This window comes from Apium graveolens, chromosome 4 (assembly GCF_009905375.1).
Source record: "Apium graveolens cultivar Ventura chromosome 4, ASM990537v1, whole genome shotgun sequence".
Lineage (NCBI taxonomy): Eukaryota > Viridiplantae > Streptophyta > Magnoliopsida > Apiales > Apiaceae > Apium > Apium graveolens.
The window spans coordinates 207,117,313-207,140,759 of record NC_133650.1 but is presented as its reverse complement, the minus strand read 5'-3'; the positions used below and the strand labels follow the sequence as shown (position 1 = coordinate 207,140,759).

General features: G+C 32.9%; 2 protein-coding genes across 3 annotated transcripts; both read left to right on the top strand.

Annotated features, from left to right (window-relative positions):
• The first annotated feature begins 2,458 nt into the window (after window positions 1-2,458).
• On the top strand, window positions 2,459-12,014 carry LOC141720580 (uncharacterized). Of its 2 annotated transcripts, none has more exons than XM_074523069.1 (13): window positions 2,459-2,600; window positions 5,236-5,329; window positions 5,437-5,457; window positions 5,565-5,665; window positions 6,184-6,241; window positions 6,333-6,376; window positions 6,474-6,554; window positions 6,740-6,810; window positions 6,913-7,023; window positions 7,846-7,928; window positions 8,299-8,515; window positions 11,151-11,234; window positions 11,579-12,014. In XM_074523069.1, the coding sequence occupies exons 2-13, from the start codon at window positions 5,308-5,310 to the stop codon at window positions 11,646-11,648; spliced, it is 963 nt and encodes a 320-aa protein (XP_074379170.1). In that variant the 5' UTR covers window positions 2,459-2,600; window positions 5,236-5,307; the 3' UTR covers window positions 11,649-12,014. The 2 variants fall into 2 exon arrangements, with proteins under 2 accessions (XP_074379170.1, XP_074379171.1); XM_074523070.1 differs by having other exon boundaries at window positions 2,508-2,631.
• A 2,239-nt stretch (window positions 12,015-14,253) lies between these two features.
• LOC141717020 (protein CHROMOSOME TRANSMISSION FIDELITY 7-like) lies at window positions 14,254-17,544 on the top strand. Its single transcript, XM_074519145.1, has 6 exons — window positions 14,254-14,457; window positions 14,916-15,177; window positions 15,265-15,354; window positions 15,536-15,604; window positions 15,828-16,177; window positions 17,241-17,544. The coding sequence occupies exons 1-6, from the start codon at window positions 14,312-14,314 to the stop codon at window positions 17,389-17,391; spliced, it is 1,068 nt and encodes a 355-aa protein (XP_074375246.1). The 5' UTR covers window positions 14,254-14,311; the 3' UTR covers window positions 17,392-17,544.
• Window positions 17,545-23,447: the final 5,903 nt, after the last annotated feature.

Sequence of the window (23,447 nt, the reverse complement as noted above, 5' to 3'; positions counted from 1 at the left end):
GCAACCAGCAACATAACACAGCCAAACTCAAGGAAGAGAAAAGAGAAAAGAAAAATTATAGAAAAACGCGGCTATGGCCTCCTTAATCCATTCGAATAAACAGAAATAGTAACCACACACTGATATTTTCCTAAACTCGAATCAACACAATCGAATTACACAAAACGAGAATATAAATTCATACAAAAAGAAACGAAACATGACATATTCCACTTGATCATAAACTACAACAATTTTCCAAAGAATTAATCATGAAATCAACGAGTACAACATATACAATCGTATATCACTACTTACAACAACAATTAGCAACTAAATTGGCCGGAGAAATCAAAAGAAATCAGTTAGCAGGGGCGGCTTCCGGCGGCCGCATTCGAGTTCGGTTGTTAAAAACCAAAACCAAAACAAAAAATGAGCTCGAATTCACTTGCTTATAGTACATATCACACCACTACTTATCCATAATTCACCCAAAATCAAACCCCTTCCAACCGGCTATAAAATTTATATACACGGACTCGAGGATAGCAGCGAAACACAGCCAAAAATTTTAGAATCCAATAATCAAGCACAACCCTCCCAAACAACGAATTTAATTCGGCTAGAATCGAAAAGAAATGATTCGAAATTAACCTTGAAACAGGGGAATATGGAACAACTTTGCTTGGGCTTTAGGCTTCAACACTAAAGAAAGGATTGAATCTTTAAGAATCGCCGGTGGCGATGAAGGCGGTATGAGAGATAGATGAAGAACAGGGAGAGATGGTGGTGTCTGTGTGGGTGTTCTGTTACGCGTGTGTATACGGTTGGGTGTGTGTGTGGTTTTGTTTTAGAATAAAAGAAATAGGGTATGTGTTTTAGGTGTATTGAATAAGGAAGGTGCAAGATATGTGATTATGCTGGGATAGGGATAGAAACAGTGAGGTGTGTCACTGATTAAATCAGCTGGAAAATCAACACGTAACAGCAAAATCAACACGTAGCTGCAAGACGTGTCTCGAAACCACGAATTCGGCTTTATATAAAAAAAACACCCATTTGCAGAAATAATGACATATATGACATATATAGATCAATTAATTAAAATACACGACTCTAGATAATTATTTTCGGAGAATATTTAATAAAATAATATTTTAATAAATTATAAAAAAAAATTAATTTAATTTAAACCAAATATTTAATAATATAATAATAAATCCCAACAATAAATATAAAAACAAAAAAAATGCACGCAACATGATGTATAAAATAAAAAAAACACGTAGCGTTTACACATGTTATAAATATTTCTAAAAAAAATCATAAAATTCATATAAATGAATTTTTCGCACGTAACAATTATTCAACAATTATTCTGGCACTTTCAGAACCACAGATAAAATTTAATAATTATTATTTTTAAAACAGAGATATTTTTAAAATAACTTACACGCATGTTATTGCATTTAAACAATTTATACAATATTTACATACCGGATATTACATGCATCACCTAGTTGGTGAAGAATGACGATTTTAAATGAAAAAATCAGACTGTTGCCGAATAGATAGTGAAATGATAAGGGAAAAAGAAGAGAGATGCGTGAAGATGATTAAGACTCTTATTATTTTAATAAATAATGCACACAAAATAATGTTATAACTTAGTACGGATGTACAAATGCAATTTTACACATATCAGATATAATTATTTTACTTATATATTTTAAAAAGAATATAAAAATATGTTCGATATTATTTCGATTTAGCATTTCCATAAATTCTCTATTTTTGATAAACCGTAAATCAGTAGTTCAACCGATTTAGTCCATTTTTCAATTTTCATAACCATTGATTACTGACCTATCTATTAATATATTTATCATAAAAAAATGATGTATATTGAAAAAGGTATTTATATTGTCAATTATACAATATTATATTTAATATGTCGGCTTTCATATTCAATCATTACATTTTCTAATATGGAAAGTAAGATTACCTGATATTCATTATATTTTGTATCACTAATTGTATCATGTAAACAACTATAGTAACTCTTTAATATACTCTGCAATATTTTATTCTTATGAGTTGTAATTATTTTCATGAGATATGTGTGCTTTCATTTGTATTGTATTTTGATCGTATATTTCGATTTAATTTCTGCATATTCAATTCATTTTAAGAAAAAACACGTTAAGTACGACATCGATCTCAATTCTATTAAGAGAAATATTTAGTTAATCGATCCATCATGAAATAACATGAATATATAGTAGATAATTACAATCAAAATAATATTAATTCACGCACTATAGAACAGAACATGTATGTGCATTACACGAGTTATAGAGCTAGTTCTAGCCAATTATACAATATGCAAACTATAAAGCCGTATTGGCCCATATTAGCCCATTGTACACTGTACAAATTATGAAGCCGTATTGGCCCATATGTGTACCCGTCATTTCATATTAAAAGATTATTACTACTATCAACTTGTTTAAAAAAAACAATATCAACGTCTAAAACAACTTCTCAAGGAAAAAAAAAAAAAACTAAAACCACTTTGTAGGCAGTAGCCTGTTGCTGCTCCTCAGAGCTCTTCATCTCAGGTGATGCCCCGGCCCCTTTAAGTACAGTTTTGTACGTTCTTTTACTTTCATTTGAATTTGTAACTTAAATTTATGAGGTTAATTAATCTTTGATTTTATTGTTTTGTATGACTCTTACATGTTTGATATAGATTCCCAAAGAAAAATTGGTTACACGCCTCTATGAATACTGAAGATTTGAAATTTGAATGTAAATGCAAAGACATACATCAAAATATAAAATACATGGCAAAGTCATAGATTGGACCTATTTAAGTAGTACATGCTTAAACCACTTGTTTCGTACTGCATTGGCCGCAGTGGCAGAGGGTGCTGCATACTACCAAGTTTTTTCTATTAGTAAAGTTTTCTGGCCATCTTGGACTGTGTTTGGTGCGGAATGTATAGGCTGACATAAAAACAGATTAGGTGTTGGCGGAGATAAATGAAGTGGACCAGTGACACGCCTCGAATAGACCTCGACCTTAGCTACCATGTCCTGATTCAGTAACATCATCACCTATGTCTCTCCTTCTCTTACTGATATTCCGTTTCCAAGTACTTGTAACTATTCTTTTGGGTTACTTTTTGCTATGAAATTCTATGATCTACTCGTCCATCAGTCTTCCCACCCCACAGACGTCGTGCCTAAAACAGCTCAACCATGATCTTTTAGAATTAAATGTCGCTTCCTAATGGTCCTACTTTGGGTTTACGTCTTGGCTCATGCAATGTCATTGAAAAAAGAACATAGACCGTGGGACATTATTTTGGATCCCCCTATTCCCGAAAGCAATGGTGTCAAAAACTTTGTGAGGCGTATATGTGCAAACATTTCAATAAATTGTGTGCCGCAACATGTGAGGCTGGAGGCTCGGTTCAGTGAAGGCGTTGTTGAGGCGCAAAGCGCAATTTAGTTGAGAGGCACAATTACAAGCCCATTGAAGTTATCGGCTGATTTTAATCCATATTATAGAGTGAAAATGTACTTGCAGAATAAAATAAGTAGCGTAAATGTATTCAACAATCTCCTCTCTTAAGATCTATCACTGAGTTAGATATGTATCCCTGCGTGGTTATCACGTCGATGCCTAGTGGCCTACAAGTTGGTTTGTAAAAGCTAATCGTGCATCTACTTACACGAAATCGGGCTTTACTTGGACCCGACCTGCTTGCATTAACTTGGAGAATATGTGAAAACACAATATTTCTGGCGGAGCTAGAAAATGAACTTCCCCCTTCATTCTTTTATTTAAATAATTGTTTAATTCTCAACTAAATGTGCAATCTGCATTTAGCTTCTTAACCAAAAAGCAAAAAAAAAAGATCCAATCTTTGACATCAGATTGAGATGAGAACATTTTCATCCCTAGGAAATTCAAATCTTGCAACGAAGCTATGAAATTGATGAGACTACTATATGATGAACTTACTTCCTTGCCCAAAGTCCAAGTGAAACATCATGTTAATAGTGCGCAAGCTTAGACCACCAGACCAAATCAACTCTCATCTCCTTAAATCTTGCAACCTGCCTCCCGATTTTTGAGATATGAAAACCACTTTCTTCTCATCATTGTTTTGTGCTATTGAAAAAAAATTGTCAACACTATGTATCTAATCAAACTACTCATTCCGGAATCCGATCTTGATCTTGATCTTGATCTTCTTAAAACTTTGCATGTTTTTCAACTGTTACCTTTTCTGTTGGCCAGTTTTTAATCCCTCTTTTTCACTAAAACTCTCTCTTTTTTAATATTTTTTATCCGTTTCCTTGCACTGTGTTCTAAAACATTTTTCGCAAAGAAAGGAAAAGAAAAGTAAAAAATATATTTCCACAAATTGTTCCTGAATTATTTGTTTGGAAAGAAAAGAATATAAAGTTAAAACTTAGGGAAGAAGTTCTCTATATATTTTTCTCTGAAATTTTCTTCCCACTTTTGGGAAAAATGGGAGATAAGAGAAAATTAATTGTATTCTTTTTTTTTTCTTTCCTAGATTCGGGAACAAAGTGTTTCCGATGGATGCATGTGGTGTTACTTTAAGCATTTGATTGTCGTTTCAGGTTCCAGATGGTCTAGATTTTTGTGGTCCGATTGTACAGTTTGGGTTTTGAATTTTGGAATTCTTGCCAGGGGGTTGGTTTAGTGGGTAAAGGTGGTGAATTTCGGGCTTGAATCTTATTTGACTATATATAGATGTATTATAAATATTTGCAAATTCTAATGGTATTTTGATCATTTGATGTCAGGATTCCAAACAAAGTGTTAACCGGTAATTATTCTAGGATTCTATATAAAAAATGAAAAATATATTAGTATATTAACGTTAATTAAATGAAAAGTATAGAAAATTAATTTTATAATTAAATTTCCATATTACAAAAAAGGATTCTAATACAAAAATAATTTTATAATTGAAAAAGTGATAAAATAAAATGTTAATTTGTGATTACGATAGGTTTCTAATCTAAAATTTTAAATTCATCAATTATATATCAAATATTAGATGTTATGTGACCAAAACTGTACCATGCCATTAAAGGGTGTTTTAGCTACTAAGAAAGAGTTTAGTTTTGATCTTTATTTGAAAGAACATTATTATTGTCGTCAATTTGGCCGTGATGTGAGTGTAACATTTTTCGACTATCAAGTTGCAGCCTAAGCTGGTCTGTTTGTCAAAACACCAAAGAAGCATTCTTCTTCACAGTTTCGGCAGAAAAGAGTCAGCCATGGCCAAAACTCGCATGATAGGCAAGAAACTGTGCTTACATTTAGTTTTGAATTTTGATTCAGTTTCAATCCTATTTGTTCATCTCTTTAACCGTAACTATGTTTATATTTTATTTCTATCTGAGCAGATATAGCTGTCAATTTCACAGGCAAGTTAAATTAACTTCAATCTAGTTTCTTCTATGATCACATAACGGGTCATTTTTTCCTGGTGTTTCCTTACTCTGGGTATGAAACCCGTACATGTATTATACAGATGGCATGTTCAAAGGAATATATAATGGCAAGCAGTGCCACTTGGCAGATATTTCAACTGTTCTCAGTAGGGCATGGAGTGCTGGAGTTGATCGGATTATTGTGAATATTCTTTAACTGGTTTTTCATTATAGCTATTCTAATGTTCTTGGTAATCAGTTTAAGGCATTTATTAGTTGGGGATGGATGAAGTAATAGAGTGTTTCTGTGTCAGAAAAACGCTTTTGTAGAATAAAGTTTCTTTCACTCTACAACCTAAGATATTGTCTGCTTGTTCTGAAAAATTATTAAAAAAAAATTGTGCTTTTTAATATTGCAACTGTCTACCGCTTACTTTTGCTGAAAAGAACACATATAGTCCCTTCGCATAAAGTGAAGATAATGTACCGAGTACTACTCTATTTAAGTCTAATTAAATTGGCCAGCTGTACAATGCTGGGACTAATTGTTAGGGTAGGGGAAGAATATATCAATAATTAATAAATGCAAGCTGTTATTATCTGTCTGTCGTGGCCTTTAAACATAATCGATAATTTTACATAAAGGTTTGGTTGTATTACTGTTATATGAGCTTGGGTTCTGCTACATTTTCACAATGCTGATCAAGTCTACTGTTCTAGGTCACTGGTGGATCACTTGAGGAATCAAAAGATGCTCTTGCTATTGCCGAAACAGATGGTGTGGTTGTTTGTACATTGATGTTCCTTTTAATTTTGCTTTACTTTGACCCTTGGCTTGACTAATTTCAGCTGTTTGTTATTAATGGCAGCAAGGCTTTTCTGCACTGTGGGTGTTCACCCAACAAGATGCAGCGTGAGTTCTTGTTCTTTAAATCTCTTTATTGGCTAATTGTACAGTAAAACTATAACCGCACGTAGACATTTTCTCTTGTAAAATGGTTTATTATCAGGAATTTGAGGAGAGTGGGGATCCTGAAAAACACTTTGAGGCGCTCTTGTCGTTGGCTAGGGAGGGAGTTGAAAAAGGAAAGGTGTGCCTTATATACGATATCACATAAAGCACTTTGGTGATTAAAGAATACTTAGAGATAAACTATGCATGCTCTACAAATTAAATAAACCCCTACTATGTTCCTATTAAAAGTGATATAAACAAGCTACTAATGTGGAATTAGTTGATGTTATTTGAACATTGACATATAATATGTTGCACAAGGTTGTAGCAGTTGGTGAATGCGGGTTGGACTATGACAGGATTCACTTTTGCCCGGTGGAGACTCAAAAAAGGTATGCTCTGGCATCCCGAGAAATGGATACAATGACAGTAAATCCTTTCAATCCCTTGTACATGCCTAATCATTCTTCATCTACTTTTATCCAATGAAACAGGTATTTTAACAAGCAGTTTGAATTAGCAGCTAGCATGAAGTTGCCAATGTTTTTGCACATGCGAGCAGCCGCTGAAGATTTTTGTCACATTCTCGAGCAAAACAAGGAGAGGTAGAACATAGCATGAATTTGGTTGCTGATTTCTGTTTTTGTGCCTTTCTTTTACCTTTTCCCTCTAATTAGTATCTGTAAAATGTCATTTAACTAGTGGGTGTATATATGAGGGTCAATTGTTTTAGGTATAAGGTAACATAGTCACTTTTAATGCTTATCTCCGTGTTAGAGAAGTTTTTTGGTTCTTAGCTATTTCCAGACTGGGCTATGTTTAGTAACTCGCAAAGATGCTATGTATCTTATTTAGTTAGTTCAGATTAGTAGTTCTCACCTGCCTAAATCATTATGGATTAGCAGATGATTCTATGTATGCAAGATTAACAGCATTTAGTAGTATTTTTTTCAACTATTAATGAAGAATTAGTGTATTAATCAGAAAATATAATATTTTTACTTTTTGTTACATGTCAGCGAGAATAGATGTTTGAATGGCTGATGCTTGAATAACCAACAGTTGGATAAACATTTCAGTGTGATGATTGTTTTGGTGCTGGTGTTTGTGGTATTGTATTTCGCCTGAAAATGGAATTTTTTGACGCTGTAGTGGCTGATTATAAGTTAAAACTATCTTAAAAAACAAGTTAACGGCTATGATACATCATCTGTATCTAAATTCATAGGCATTGAACAGTGTGGCTAATCTGATGAGTTTGCAGTTTTCGGCATTAGGTTAACAAGCAGGCCGCCTTCCTTGCTACTTGTTCCCGTGATTGATGCACATAGAAATTGTTTATTTTAGTTGCATAAGTTAATACAATTTTTCTTTATTTGGTCCATTTTGTTTCCTCCACTGATGTAGAAGCTTTTATAATTTGACAGATTCTCTGCTGGCGTTGCCCACTCATTTACTGGAACTGCAGAAGATCGTGATAGACTTCTTTCGTTCAATAATCTCTTCATAGGTGATATGTTACTACATTCTTTTAAGCTTTTAACACTGATCACAACATTTGATATGAGAACCAAATAGGGATGCTTAAAGTTAACATGGAATATTTTTTGCAAATGTTGTTTACTAATGTTAGATAGACACTTTTATTGGAATGTTATTGCATTGGGTTCTTTTAAAGGTTCATTATGTGCTTTTGGTAATTGTTCAGTTCATGTAATGTGGACTACGTTTTTTTTGGGGGGTGGGGGGCACTTGTCCAGTAAAAGTTAATTTTGTTGCAGAAAGTCATTTTTATGTAAATGTAGATATTTAAAAACCATTTATATGCCATTGAATAACCTTGAGATCTTAACTGTATGTCTTCTAATATATGATCACAGGTATAAATGGTTGTTCCCTAAAGATGCCTGAAAATCTTGATGTTGTAAGAGGCATTCCTATTGGAAGAATGATGATAGAGACAGATTCCCCTTATTGCGAAATCAAGAATACTCATGCTGGGATGAGCTATGTGAGGTCTTCGTGGCCTTCAAAGAAGAAAGAGAAGTATGATGAGCAGTGCCTTGTCAAAGGTCGAAATGAGCCCTGTTTAGTTCGGTGAGCTTTTATATTTATTTATATGATTTCTACTTCTTTAGGAACTGGCTGTTAAAATACACACAATTCCCGATTAGGTTACATTATCATGTTGAGCTAGATGTAAAGAACATTTATATGCTGGCAATAATCAAAGGTACTAGGTCATAAATATTTTATGATATTTTAACTTGGCAAATGGATGACGTGTCAAAAAGTTTGTATGGAGTTGAGAGTATTGTTTCCTAAAACTTTTGTTAGGTGATTGATGTACAGTTTAAGCTTAAGATTTTTGAGTGCTATCTTGCCGGATAAATCAAAAGCTTTGTAGTTAATCAAAATGAGAGCTTTCTTAAATCAATTCTGCAAAGGCAAGGCATGACTGGCCTTCTTTAGGCTGGTTCTAATGGGAATATGTAGATTTATTACAATAAATGCCCAAAGATAATTTAATCAAAGATTATAGACTTGAACCATATAACGTTAAGAAGTTGAAAAGGAGTGAAAATAAAGATGTTTACCTAAGATTTGAGAGCAGATAATTAGCAAAAAAAATGTATAAAGAAAAACGAAGAAAGGATTCAAATGAACCGTGTCATGTGACGAAAATGTAAGATAATGTTTGAAGTCTGAATGTCCTTTCACGCAAACAAGCTGTTGTGTTTTAAGTACAACAGAGCTATTTAGAGCTACAAATCAGCTAACAAGTCCCCTGAATAAGCCTATAATATCACTTAAATGAGCATAATAAAGTTGTTACATTTCACAAATTTACATCTGTTACCTATATCAATATTTACGACAATAATATAATTGCAATGATGCGGGTAATTCCAGCATCATTGGTTTGCCACTAAGAAACTTATATCGAGGTAATTGCATGAATCTGCTAACAATATGGGCAACACATGACATGAGACATTAGGTCTTAAAAATAGGTGGCTACCACCAACCAATGGTCTATAATAAGGATTAGGCAAAAGCTTCCCTCATCTTTTCAATATTAGCATTCACCTCTATTGGTGTATCAACATCAATAGCCTCCCTTAAACCAACTAGCTGAATAAGATCTTTGATATATTTAGAGAGAATTGCATTTTACACCCTTTAACTTTGGTCAAAAAACACTTTTGTGTACCTACTTTTAGAAATTGCAGTCCATCCCCCTTCTATAAAACCCGATTCAACTTGTACCCTTTTTGCATAATCTCGTCAATTATTTAGCCCTGATTGTTGTTTTCTGCAATATATTTCAATCTATTCTTGTAGAAAAAATATGAAAAATATTGTAACAATTATGGGCTAAATAATTAACGGGATTAGGCAAAAAAGGTGTATGTTGAATCGGGTTTTAAATAATAGGGATGCAAACTGCAATTTCTGAAAGTAGGTATATAAAAGTGAAATATGGCCAAAATTAAGGGGTGCAAAAAGCAATTCTCTTATATATTTATTGTCATTGAGGAATAAATCTTGATCTCAAGATGAACTTTTAGAACCAAAACATTATTAAGAACCCCTAAACTTTCATTTGACAGGTACTATGCATAGTATTTTTTGGTTTTGATATTAGCGCAGCGCCATTACCTGGTAATATTATTAACATAAACTAGGAGAAATACCTCGCCACCTGGTGTCTTATGAAAGAAGAGAGACGAATCATATTAACACTTTGTTAAAGAGAGAAGTTGAGAAGAGTACTGCGAAACTTATCCGAAACTTATTTTTAACGAGACTGCCTCAAACCCATACGAAGACTTTCTTTGCAAATTTGCCATCTCACGAGGAAATTTCATTTAATTTTCATCTTTAAATCTTCATTTAAGAAAACATTTTTTTTACATCGACCTGATGTGAAGGTCAGTATTTAGAGGAAGCGACGCAAACACTGTGGTTCCTGGCCACTGGCATAAATGTCTCTTCATAGTTGAGGCCATATTCTCGTTTTTGCCAAGTGCAACCATTTTTCTATCTAATGAGCCATTGGGATTAAGGTTCACATTATTAACCCACTTACTACTAGTTTGTTCGACATTCGGAGGTAAAGAAAGAATGTCCCGATATAATTTTTTGCAAGAGCTTAAGGTTCTGTTTCCTTCGCTTATTGCCGACACTCGTGTTTCATAGCCTTTTCATAAAAATTATTAGGTTGCATAAATTTTACAGAATATTTTTCTTGCTAAATGAGTGTAGTATATATACACCCAATTCGCCTTCTTCAAGGTTTGTATTTGATTTCTCCCATAAAGAGAGCGAGGAAGCTTAGAAGAACATGTCTGTGATTCCTAAATGACTTTGATTGGTTATTTCGATCAGTAACTACTAGTAATTATTCTTGTAGCTAGTTTCAAATGAAGAATTTATGTTAATGTGATAAATTTATATACACAATGCAACCTAAAACCTCCAAAATTGAAGTGGTTTTCATCATTACAACGTCTACCACTAATTATAGTAATAATTAGGTTGTCAAAGAACAAGTAATTTTAAACACTTTTAGCCACTTAAATGATATTGCAGATACCCCTACTAAACACTTACTGTATATAAGGGTCAATATGTTCTGAATTCAGTTCTCTTCTTATATGGAATGAACATGCTCAATCCTTTTTGATTGAAATGAGGTTTTATAGTTAAAATACATGGCTTTTTCCAGGCAAGTTCTTGAAGTGGTTGCTGGCTGTAAAGGAATTGCGAACCAAGATGAACTAAGTATGACCTTGTATCACAACACTTGCAGGTATCTCATTGGTTTGCTATGCTTTGTAATTTATTTCTGGATTCTACTCCCAGCTTAAGCATATTGGCAAGTAACCTTTACTCATGGAACTGCTATCTGATATCTTGCAACTCTCTCAGTCTCTCAGGTTATCCACTTGGGTGATTCTGTCATGTGAAAGATATGATGTAATATCTGAAATGCTCTAAAGAAATTTAATTGCCTTTTGATCAAAATTGACAAAGAGCTGGGGTAGCTACTCTAAAAAATAATTCATTCTTGGCTCTTGGTTGCACTAAGGTTTATTAGGCCCTTGTTCAACAAGTGATCTGAAATTCTTAAGGTTGAAACTATTTTGTGTGCAGGGTTTTCTTCCCACAGGATTTGGACTCGGTAGCAGATGCTCTCATTGCTAGTGGCAAGAGTACCCTGTGAGAATGTTAATGGGTTCAATAAAGCATTTTTACTTCTGACCTATAACTTTTCACTCGAATTTTAGCACGAAAGGCAGAGGTTCACTCAATTCTTCTGAGTTGAACAGTGAGGTCCCAACTTGAAGAAGCAAGGAAAAAAGATATATTATTACCATTCAATTCTTTCAGCTCAACTTCTTCGGAGTAAAATTAACCTGTTATCATTTTGAGCTTGGACTTGGTTTTCGAGAAACAATGAGGGAAAATACTTATGTCATGTGTTGTATGAACTTGAGTCTTTTTGTACCCTATACTGGTATATTAAAACAGGTATTGCAGATAAAAACCAGGATTCATTGAGCTAAAACAATATTGTATGTTGTTGTCATGTACGTCTGGTGATGTGGTATAACAAAGTTAGCAAGCAATGTGTCATACTGCTTCGTTTATTATTTAAACTTAGTTAATAACACGTGCCGTGATTCTCACGGGCTAGTTAATTTTTAAAATAATTATTAAAAATTGTAATAATATAAGTATCGTGTCAAAATTTCTAATTTTTTTCAGAAAATCTAACCCAAACTATTGAGTACGATATTCGTATTATGATCATAATAAAAATATTATAATTATTTTACGATTTCAGAAATTTAATTATTTTATTAAAATATATTATTAAGTCATATGAGAAATATAATTATTAAGTTCAAGTCAATATAACAATTGAAATTAAAAAAACGGGTTAAATAATAGGGAATTTGACAAATATACCAACTTTTAAATAATTATTTACAACTACCTTACTTAAAATCTTGCAAATTTACTATCATTTTGAACATGTAAACAATTAAATTATAAAAATACAATCTTATCAAAATTAAACATCTATTGTTTGTACAGAGACTTGCGTTACACTTTTTAATCAATTACATTAATCAATGCTTATCTACTGATCTTCCCTCTCTTTATACACCTTAATTCTCTTCAAAATGTCTGAAACAACGTCGTGGGGAGATGATTAGACTACCTTCATTCCCGACCGCGTCGGAATCGAAATTGCGGCAGCACCTCCGGCGACTCTGACGGTTTTGTACGGCGGTGGCGATCGGAATTGAAAGTTTCACGCGGTGGAGTTTTGGAGAGGCTTAGCGGAGATGAGTGTGGAGTTTGGAAAAGGTGTGAGAGATGTGGTGAAACAGAGTGTGATGAGAGATGATTCGTTTCCAAGTGAAGAATTTTGGACAGCCTGTTATGAAAGTGAGAAAGGAGTTGAAGTAAATATTGAGGAGATGTAGCAGATGGAGGTGGAGAAATGGATAACTGGTGATGGGGGAGTGGTAGTGGTTGGAGGTGGCTAAGCTAGTGATTGGTGGGTTTGATTATTTTTAGTTTATTTTGGGGTTACTTTTAGTTGGAATTAGTATTCGCAGTGTATTTATTATTAGTCATTTGCAACCAACTTATTTTAATTTAATTTTCAACAAAATTTTTCAAATTTGCCTTTTGGTTGCATATATGATTACTGGCAGTTGCAAATATAGTTGCAAATGTAATCTCCGTATTTTTACAAATATTTTCTGAAAGATAGTAATTTTGCAATTTGTTTTAAAAAATGACAGTATTTTTACAAAAAATTTATAAAACTTGGGTATTTATAAAAAAAAGCCCAATAATAGAGAATTTGACAAATATATAGTTATAAAGAAGTAAAAATGATAAAAAAATATACATTTAGAATTATAATGAAATTCAAAAAGGGTAAATCAAAAGTTGATGAAACCAAACACATATAATATATTAAATTAGAAATACATAAGGGAATAAAGAACACAAAACTTAAAGCAAAAGGGTGAAATAAAAATAAAACCAAACTTAATAGGTAGAAGTATAAAGAAACAAAAATAAAACTAAACTTAATATAATCATATGACACGTAAAAATATAAAATAACAAAAATAATACCAAACTTAATAAAATTATAAGTATAACACACATAGAAATATACCACGAATAAATGATGTAATCACAAGTTTAGTAATATTAAAAAACATATAAAAATAAAACTATAAAATATAGTAAGTGAAATTAAAAATTGGTGAAAGCAAAATTAATAATATCATTTAAAAAGGAGTTTCATTTATTAATAAGGGTTATTAAAAATTTCCCTTTGAACAGTGAAACATTTGAATAACATAAAGTTTTAGAGTGTTATATTGTGAATCCATTTCGGTCACCACTCACCAGCATGGGGTAATTTAAATAATTTAAATTAAATTGTAATTAATGTAAATAGAAATCAATTTCAAGCAGTTTTTTTTCTGAATACAATAAACCAGTCTACATCTATTTTCTTTATCTTTGAGGTCGAGATTTATGTTTACACTAATCCAAAAAAAAAATCAATAAAAGTTATTTTCTTGATTTGAAAGTAAAAAAGTAATTTTGAGTTATGAGTTACTATTGGGTTATGTACAACTTATAATGCTTAAAATATGAATAAATAAAGCAGTAGAAATTATCTTTTAAAAAAAGGAATATTTGTTAAGAAAATCATTGGCGGGAAAGTAGAAGAATTTGAGGTGGTCCTAAACGCGGGAAACTCCAACAAATGATTTTCAGTTTGTTAATCAGCTCTAAACCCTCGTAACCCAGAACTTAGATATCACGATTGGAAGCTGTTTGATAATGCAATCCAAGATTCATTCTTTCTTTAAACCTTCTTCTTCTTCTACCCCGAAAACACGTGATTCGGACATTTTCTTGGAGGACAAGCACATCAAACAACATGAAATTACTGTCAAATACAAACGCAGACCTCCAATTATACATAGGTATATTCTTATCGCCTCACTTCAAATTTTGTATTTCTACATGTTTATGGCATCTATATCAATTTTATATTTTGGGGTGTAGTTCCATTGTCTTCGTTTAGTAACTCCTGATAGTGTCTGTATGCGTCAGTATTTAAATTTATGTAATTGACCGTTACCGAGAAAATTGATATTAGCTACAACAGTAATTTAGCTTTGTTTGTGCCAGTAGTTATTTTGTTAATCTGCTGTCTATATTTGAATTATCGATTACTTATTTGCTTGAAGCAAGGGAATTGTTTAGTAAAGATGATTTGGGGGTCTCGTGTAAGAAGATCGTGATGGTTTATCAGTTTATCTTATGTTTTCTTTTTTGTTGTGATTTTGATATGATTAATTCTGCAAATGCATTTTTTTGTCATGTTGTTGTGCTGGAACATGTCTTATTGTAATGTTCACATTTATCTTTCGAATTACAGCGGTAATGATGGTAGTTTGATGGGAGAAGGGTTACAGATTTCTAATTCAGGGGATTCCTCGTCTAAACTGGTTCTGGATAAGTCTTCGACAGTTCTAACTAAGAAAAGAAACTATGCACAGTTTCATTTGGAGTTTGGTCAATCTGATTTTCTATTGCATACATGTAGTACATGTGGGTTCAAGTATGCTACCGGTGACCAAGAGGATGAGAAGCTTCACAACTCCTTTCACAAAACTTATACGCATGGGATTCAATTTAAGGTACAAAGATTTTTTTTTTGGTCTGCGATTGGGTTGTTTGCCTAATTTGTTGCCTCATTTATTCAATTGGTACTTCGTGTTTGAAAGGGTTGGCGTAATGAAAGGGTTATCCATGTAGCGGAAGAGGGGCGCATTTTGTTAGTGTTGGACGGTGATCCTCCTGCTCAGTGGAAAAAGGTATACAACTACTTTTTGATTTAATATTTGTTGTTCTCACATTGTTTTCTTATATCGCTTATTTCTGTAGTATTTTGTTTTTTTTTGTTGCTAACTTGTACTCTTGTAGTATAGTTTTTAGGTAGATGATTTTTTAAATCATTATTCCTTCAATGTTTATTGACACTTCAATGCCTGATAGGTTCAGGAGGTTGTCAAAATGATGGAGATGGAGCTTGGTGAGGGATGGATATGTAACAAGGATTGTAAGGTATTCAGAGTTTTTGACAGTCACAAAATTCTGCATTTTATCAGAGTCCTGCTTCATCATCTTTAAAGCAATAGAGCTTCTCGTTGACTCCTGTATCAATTAGAAGCAACTGCTCTATGCACCTTCACAAGTCATGAATTATGAAGTCCATGTATTGCTGATTCTATATTTTAGAATTTCTGTTCTCTGCAAGTTCGCTTGACTATAATTTTTCATGCTGCAGGTCTACCTTTTTATTTCCTCCAACAGAATTTCTGGCTGTTTAGTTGCACAGCCAATAGAAAAGGCTTATAGGATCGTATGTAGCGCAGAAGATGGGACATCTAGTAGTAATAGTAGCAAGAAAACAAGATCAGGCTCGGATATTCTGCAATTTGGTAGCGTGAGCTTCCAGAGAGAACGGGTGAAGAGTGCTTCATCTTCTAAAATTTCCCATGTGTTAGATGAGAGCCTTAGAGGAGTAATTTTGTGCGAAAAGGAAGCCATGTCTGCTGTTTGTGGCATTAGAGCCATTTGGGTTGCTCCGGCGTACAGAAGAAAACAAATTGCCACCCATTTGCTGGATGCTTTAAGGTATGCCTGCTATGTTTTGATATAAATGTTTTTTGCATCCCTTGTTATAGTACGTGGAACAATTAGAAATATATATAACCGGAAAGCCAAATAAGGTATGCTGGAAAGAGCTGCATCCACGAGGAATAGAAAACTATATCTATTGTGAAATATTCTAAACGATTGCAAACTATACTAATTTTAAAAAAGATCTGTACTTGATTAATGTGTTGCAGGTGCAGTTTAGTTTGGTACAGCACTTAAGCCACTTACAGATTAAACATAAAAAAACATGTTTTACGATCAGCAGTCAAATTCTCGATTAAAAGACACTGAATCAGTTCTACTCTGGTTATCACGTTCTGTGCTTTCACTTTTTCGGTGGATAGACTTGTATGACCGATAACAAGTCTCTGTAAGGCAAAGATCGTTAGTTTGGGATATGAGTAGGTGGGTAGATACATGTATTTTGTTTAGCGAGTATTCTGTCCCTCCCATTTGTTTACACTTTCTTTTTTGGGATATCTCTTCCAATTTTTCACATTTCAAAATTTTCCAAAAATAGTGAAGTTTTTATAATTTTAAAAATAACTACATACACTACTTCTCTCCACTATACCCACTTTTTACATATAATATTAATCGGTCTCACTACTTTACTCATTTTTTTAACTTTCTCCATTTTTATCATTTTTCTTAAATTCCGTGTCCAACCCAAAATGTAAACATTTGGGAGGGACGGAGGGAGTAAGTTTTTGTAATCTGAATGAACAAGCGGAACTGATTCAAAGTACACTCTAGCAATTACTCTAGCAATTGCTGCATTCATTACTCTGAAATTTTGAACCGAGAAAAGCATAGCGAACTTTCTGTTGGCGTCATGGATTTCAAAGTTTTAAAGCCTGCCTTGAGAAAACCTAATAATGTATACATAATGCAGTATCCCAATATAGTAGCATTTTAAAGCCACTTTAAGGTTGGATGATGATTGATAGACTGAGTCTGTTCTTCCTATTCTTGGCGAAATATCTTTTGTCTAAAAGCTTCTTTTCATTTGCTTTAACAATCTGAAATCTTAATGCAGGAAAAGCTTTTGTTCAGATTCAGTCTTAGAAAAATCCCAGTTGGCATTTTCGCAGCCCACCTCTGTTGGAAAGGCACTGGCTTCTGCATATTCGGGCACTGTTTCATTTTTGGTCTACAGAACTTCTACCGATAATACTGATATGGAGTAATTAACTAGTTTGATCCCTGCCTTTTTAGTCTACAATATACTTCAATTTAAGTTTACCTTTTACATATAATAGGACTGTAATGTACGGGTTAACCCCATAACATTTTTTAAGGGGGATTATGATACACTCTCTTACTCAAAAATTGTGGCTTAAGTGGACCATCATAAATTCATGATGGGGCTCTGAGTAGATTAATTATGTACCATGTTAGATTACAAACTCTCTTAGAACATTAACCTAATAGAACTCCCTAAGCTATGAATTTAAATGCGATATATATGTAATGTTAGGAAATAATACTAACTATTACAGCAATATAGGGGCAATTATATCTTGAATTTAGCAAGACAAGGCCAAGATAACAGTTAACGTAACAATGCATGCAGGCAAACAATAAACAAATCGGTAACTGAAATACCGAAGAGAGAACATAAATTGTACCCGTAACCATAGCTTTAACATATCGAAAGAGTGACTGATAAAGATGGTAGCTAGCAGATACAAAATCACCAAGAAAGAACACAGTTGAGTCGCCAGACCTTACTCGAAGCCCTGACTACTCTTAAAGAGATAGTTGCCCCCACCTGCCTGCTTTGGGATGCTATGCAATAACTCCTCCAGGATAAAACAGCTCCGAGTTTTGAGTTGACAGCACCTCGAAAGCCCAACTTCGACTGGAACCTCATTTCGCCGGAAAAACACTATTTGAATATGAGAGAGCACAGAGTATAGAGGGGAGAAGAAGAATGTAGGGTGTGGTGCCTTTTCATCAACTTAGGCCTCTATTTATAGTAGAGGCTAAGTGTAACTGACCACCCTGCCATTAATAGATTTTAATAAACTTTAATATCAGAAATCAAAACTGCTCATTTAATACATAAATCAAAACCGCGGATTTTTAATTTAAATAAAATGTAACAGCTTTTGTATTTAATCCACACATTAAATCAGTTTTAATATTTTCAATTTTGAATATATATTATCAGTTACATGTCCAGATTCATTGAATCTGACTGAGTCCACTTACAAAGTGACCAAGCCCAACAGAGACAATAATCCAGCCCGACTGATAAATTAATTTTAATTAAAAAAATTAAATCACAAATAAATAAAATCCTCACCTTATTTATTTTCAATGTGGGACAAATGACACATTCTCCATTTCAAGTTTTTACAAGCTACTAGTTTCAACTCCATTTCTCTATGGATTTCACTAAGAAAATACTTAGATCCATATATAAAAGTTTAAGTTCACATATCATGGAACAACTTCCAATCATTAGATTTTAGGATTATCATCAAGAACATAATAAAAATTATGATTTATAATCCATTTTTCTAACAATCCCCCACAAATCCATACAGAATTGCGATCATGTTTTTCATCATGACTTATTTTTTAGAGTAGGTACTGTAAGGTCCCGTAAGAGGGCTATTTTAAGCTAGAAGGAGGGTTAATAGCTTAATTACCAATTTAAAAATTGTTGTGGCATTTTAAAAATATTTTATCCCTTTTTAAAACTTTACCGAGTGGTTATGCAGTTTATATGTGCGGAAGATAAAGTGCAAGGAAAGAAAATACCACACGGTGATTTTATCCTGGTTCGCGATGGTGCAACTTCTAATAGATTCGCTCACCCCTACTCCAGTCCCCAAACTCCTCTCCCGGACTAGGGATTTTCCCTTATAATAAACTCGCTCCTTTAGTAGGCGGAGAAACCTTTACACCCTTTACAAGTATTTGTCTTGGTGCGTAACACAAGGGTCATCACCTCAAAACAAATGTAATACCTACACAACTTATCTTAGACAATAACTCCCCGCTATTTCTTCAAAGTTGTTGTATAGCCTTTGTGTGGACTTGGCTTCCTTAGCTTTTGTCGGTCTTGGATCTTAGTGATCCGGTCTTGGGTCTTTCTTCTTCTTCACGGTGCGAAGACTACTAACTCCTCGTTAGTACGTCTAGGACTTGGATCTTAGAACGAGAATTACCTCACGTCACTTCACTTCACTACAAAACTAACAAGAAAATCTACGAAACAAACCAAGTATAGAAAAGATGGTTTGAACTAGTATGTTACTGTACTAGCCCACAATTAGTATAATATTCAAATAAGAATATTAAAACTAAATAACAATACTTGACTTAAGAATAATACAAGTTGGTCAAGTATATTTATAATTACTCCTTTATAAATTTAATAAAGTTGTGGAGTAATATGAGAAGTCCCTGTTTATGTTAAACACTTATGGCTTATGACTTCTTTAGTATTCTTCTTCTTTCGATTATGTATTTATAAATCGAAGAATACGTTAGTTACAATCTCGGAATTATAACTTATCCTTTACACTCGTAGGCTTAAGGATTTTATTATACTTCTATTTTGACACTTATTTGGTCAAAATATACTTTTAACTTCAAGCACTTGTATAAGTTTTATGATTCTTAGCCAAGATCCAAATAATAGAAGTGCAAGTAATTGGCGTAAGATCGTGCTTTTGAAGTTTAGACGAATAATTACGAGTAATTTATATATATCGAATAATAACCCCACGGAACACTAAAAGATGTTAGAAGGGGCTTATACGATATGTCTCGTAATTGTTTATATACACGATATGTGTTAGCCAAGATCCAATTAAAGAGCGTGAAAATAATTGGCTAACTCGTGGATTTGATTCGTCTTTAAATAACGGATGATTATGAAGTAGTTTATATGAAACAAGCTATAATCCCCCCCAACACTAAAGATGTTAGAAGGGATTACACTTTTACTTCGTAATATTTTATATGTACGTTATTAGTTAGACAAGATCCAATTAAAGAGCGTTAAGTAATTGTCTAACTCGTACGATCCGTTTTAAGATTTGACAAATTACGAAGTGTTTATATGAGACAAGTAATAATCCCCCGTAGAGCACTAAAGATGCTAGAAGGGATTACACTTAAACTTCGTAATTATTTTATGAGCACGAATGAGTGTTAGCCAAGATCCAATTAAAGTGCAAGAAATAATTGGCTAACTCGTATTTGTGTCAAATATAATCTCCCCTTAGAGATAAAGTACTTTTCTTTTTAGATCTTCTCGTTGGAATGATTTCTATGAAGATCAAGTACTTATTCGAATTCCGAGTTCGAATCTAAGTTCTCCCCGAGAACTTCCTTTATAAGAGAGCTTGTATTAGAGCTTAAGATGAAGTAGAGAAGTTAAGTACAAAGCTTAAATACAAAGGACTCAAATAAGAAGCTAAAACTAACCACTTTTGAAAAACGGTCGGAAAAGTTCGCCGGAAAAATTCGTCGGAGGTTCGGCTGGATTTTGGCACTTTGGTCGAACTTGGGCAGCCCTTTGGGAGGCCGGGAAGTGGTAGTGGATGAGATCACTTGGTGGGATAAAGCTTGGCTGGGTGAAACTAAACTTGAGTTTCAAAAACCTTGTATATATGTAAGTATATAGAAGAGAGAGAAGGTTTTTGAGAAGAAGTGTGTGTATAGAATTTGAAAGGGATGAAGAGAAACACTTCTTGAAAAAATTCCAGCAACTTTGTGGCTCTTTAGATTGAAGAAAATGGGTTGGGGTGGGGGTTTATTTATAGGAGAAGTTGGGTGGATTGAATGGTGGAGATTTGAGAAGTAATGAATGGTGGATGGAGTGTATCACATGGATTGATGACATGACAAGTAGGTTGTGTTTCTTTGCAAGTGGGAAGGAAGCACAAGCTATTACTCATTCAAATCTCAGCTGATATATATATATATATATATATATTAAATATATATTAATCTTTTCTTTTAATCATTCTTTAAATACTTTAATTAAGGATTAAGCACCATTAATTATGATCACCCCAAAAACTCTTAAATTAATATCATAAAAATATGATAATTACCTAAATATTATAAAATGATGTCCTGCAATTTTTGGTCAACTTTAGTCAATGGTAACTAGGTCAAACGTGGTCAACTGTGGGACCAACTACCTCGATTTTTGTGCCCGCACAAAAATTCTCTGAATGCTACGAAATTTTTACCATACTTATAAAATACCATTTAAATGATCCATACCAAATTTTAAGTCATTCTAGAATGTGTAAGTATTTTATCTAAAAATGAAACTGTTCTGTCAGCCTTTCTTCCGAATAAAAATATCGTTGGTCTTGAAATAAAGGAGATGGGTCTTTTGACCAAATTTTGACTTGTATGAATACTTAAAATATATTTCCTAATATATAAAATGTATTTTGATGATAGGAAATGTGTTTGAGTATTTTTGAAATATTTTCTCCGAGAAATGCCGATTTTACGAAATGGGAGAAAATTACTGTAAGTATTCATAAATGAGTTGCAGAACTGGATATTAATATTCCAACCTTGAATATTAATAATCTTTGAATAAAAACTCTTTAATATGGGTAGAGATATATTTTGGAGTGAAGAGTTGAATTTTTTTGATATAGCACGAGACCTCTAAAGAATATTTCTGCAATATTCCTTATTCGAGCTTGTTGCTATATTCCTGTTGCAACACAGATCTAAGAAATATCATATCTTGATGTTTCTTCTTTGGTCATATTACCTTAGAGATATATTCCATAAAGATATAGTTTTGATATTTTACAAAAATGGAATATCTCTTTTATCTGTTTAAAAGACATGATTTTGCTAGTTTGACTTTTTGACTCTGATTTGGATCAATTAAATTCATGTCCTAATGGAGAGGATCTACGTGTTCTTAATTTTATGTTTAATTGTACAAATACCAAAATAAATAATATATCGAAGATATCCTTTCAATCTTCCCCTTTTTGATATTTGCCAAACAAACATAAAATTAATAGTGTGTGCTTCCCCTTGGTGTATGCATGAATTTTTGAAAAATATTTTGCACATAAAGCATTTATGTACTTAGAGATTAAATCTCTTTCTTGAGATCCTGCAAAATACTTTGTTAGATATATCATACAATAATAGAAGCACAGATAGTTCCTTGTATATCAAAAAGATAGCAATTTTCTAAATTTTGAAAAAGAGGGGGTCCAATTCTCTTATCCTTGTTCAAATTTATCATAATATGATCATAATTTCTATTCCCCTTTTGTTTGGTATATGCCAAAAAGAATATATAGAATTGTATCTAAAAAACAGTAACGTTAGAAAACATGGCATTTTGATTAATATTTCTAGTCAAATACATGTATTTGAGCATGTAGAAATTAATAAAATGATATGCATGGTATGCTTGGTCTGTTTTTGTATGTATGGAAGGAAAGCAGTTAAAACAATACTTTTGAGATATGATACATGTAGCTTAGCATTAGGAAGAGATGCTTATACATGCATGGTTTGACTGAAAAGATAGCATATTGTTTGTACAAAATCCAGTGTTTGATTATATCTATTTATGATGTGTCCTTTTTCACTATTATTGATTACTAAAGATTGCAGTTTAAAAACAGTTTTGATAAGTATGATGGTGTGACTTAGTCTTCTGATAGAACTATACTTAAATCAATGATCAGTCAATTTAGTTTTAGCAAGTTCTTTTCAGTTTGATAGAATTCATTTAGCTTTAGACTAATTAGACTTAAGCCAACCTTTAATTTTGTTCAATCCTTAAAGACCATAATTCATGTAAATACTTCCTTAGTGATTGACGTTCTAGAATACATAATTTTCAATCATAATTTATAAAAACTGTCACTAATGGAAACAGTGTTCATGTTACAAGGTCTGAGATCTAATACATTCTATTCGATCAAATCGATTTTACCAGCTACTATCATATTACAACATCTAATTACTAATACATTCTATTTCTATTTCAGAGCCAAGTAGCAGATTATACATTTTGGAAAGCTAATACATTCTAAGGAGCTGGACATTTCGAAACAATCTATTACATATACAATGAAACTCAATATCTTTTACTCATTCACTTACCACAAAAGATTCAGTTGGATTGGTTTAATACTGGGACTTGCTACAACAGCCTGATGTGTGTGTGGAAATAGGATTATTATAGGTTAAGAAAATATACCTGTCATACCTTAGCAAA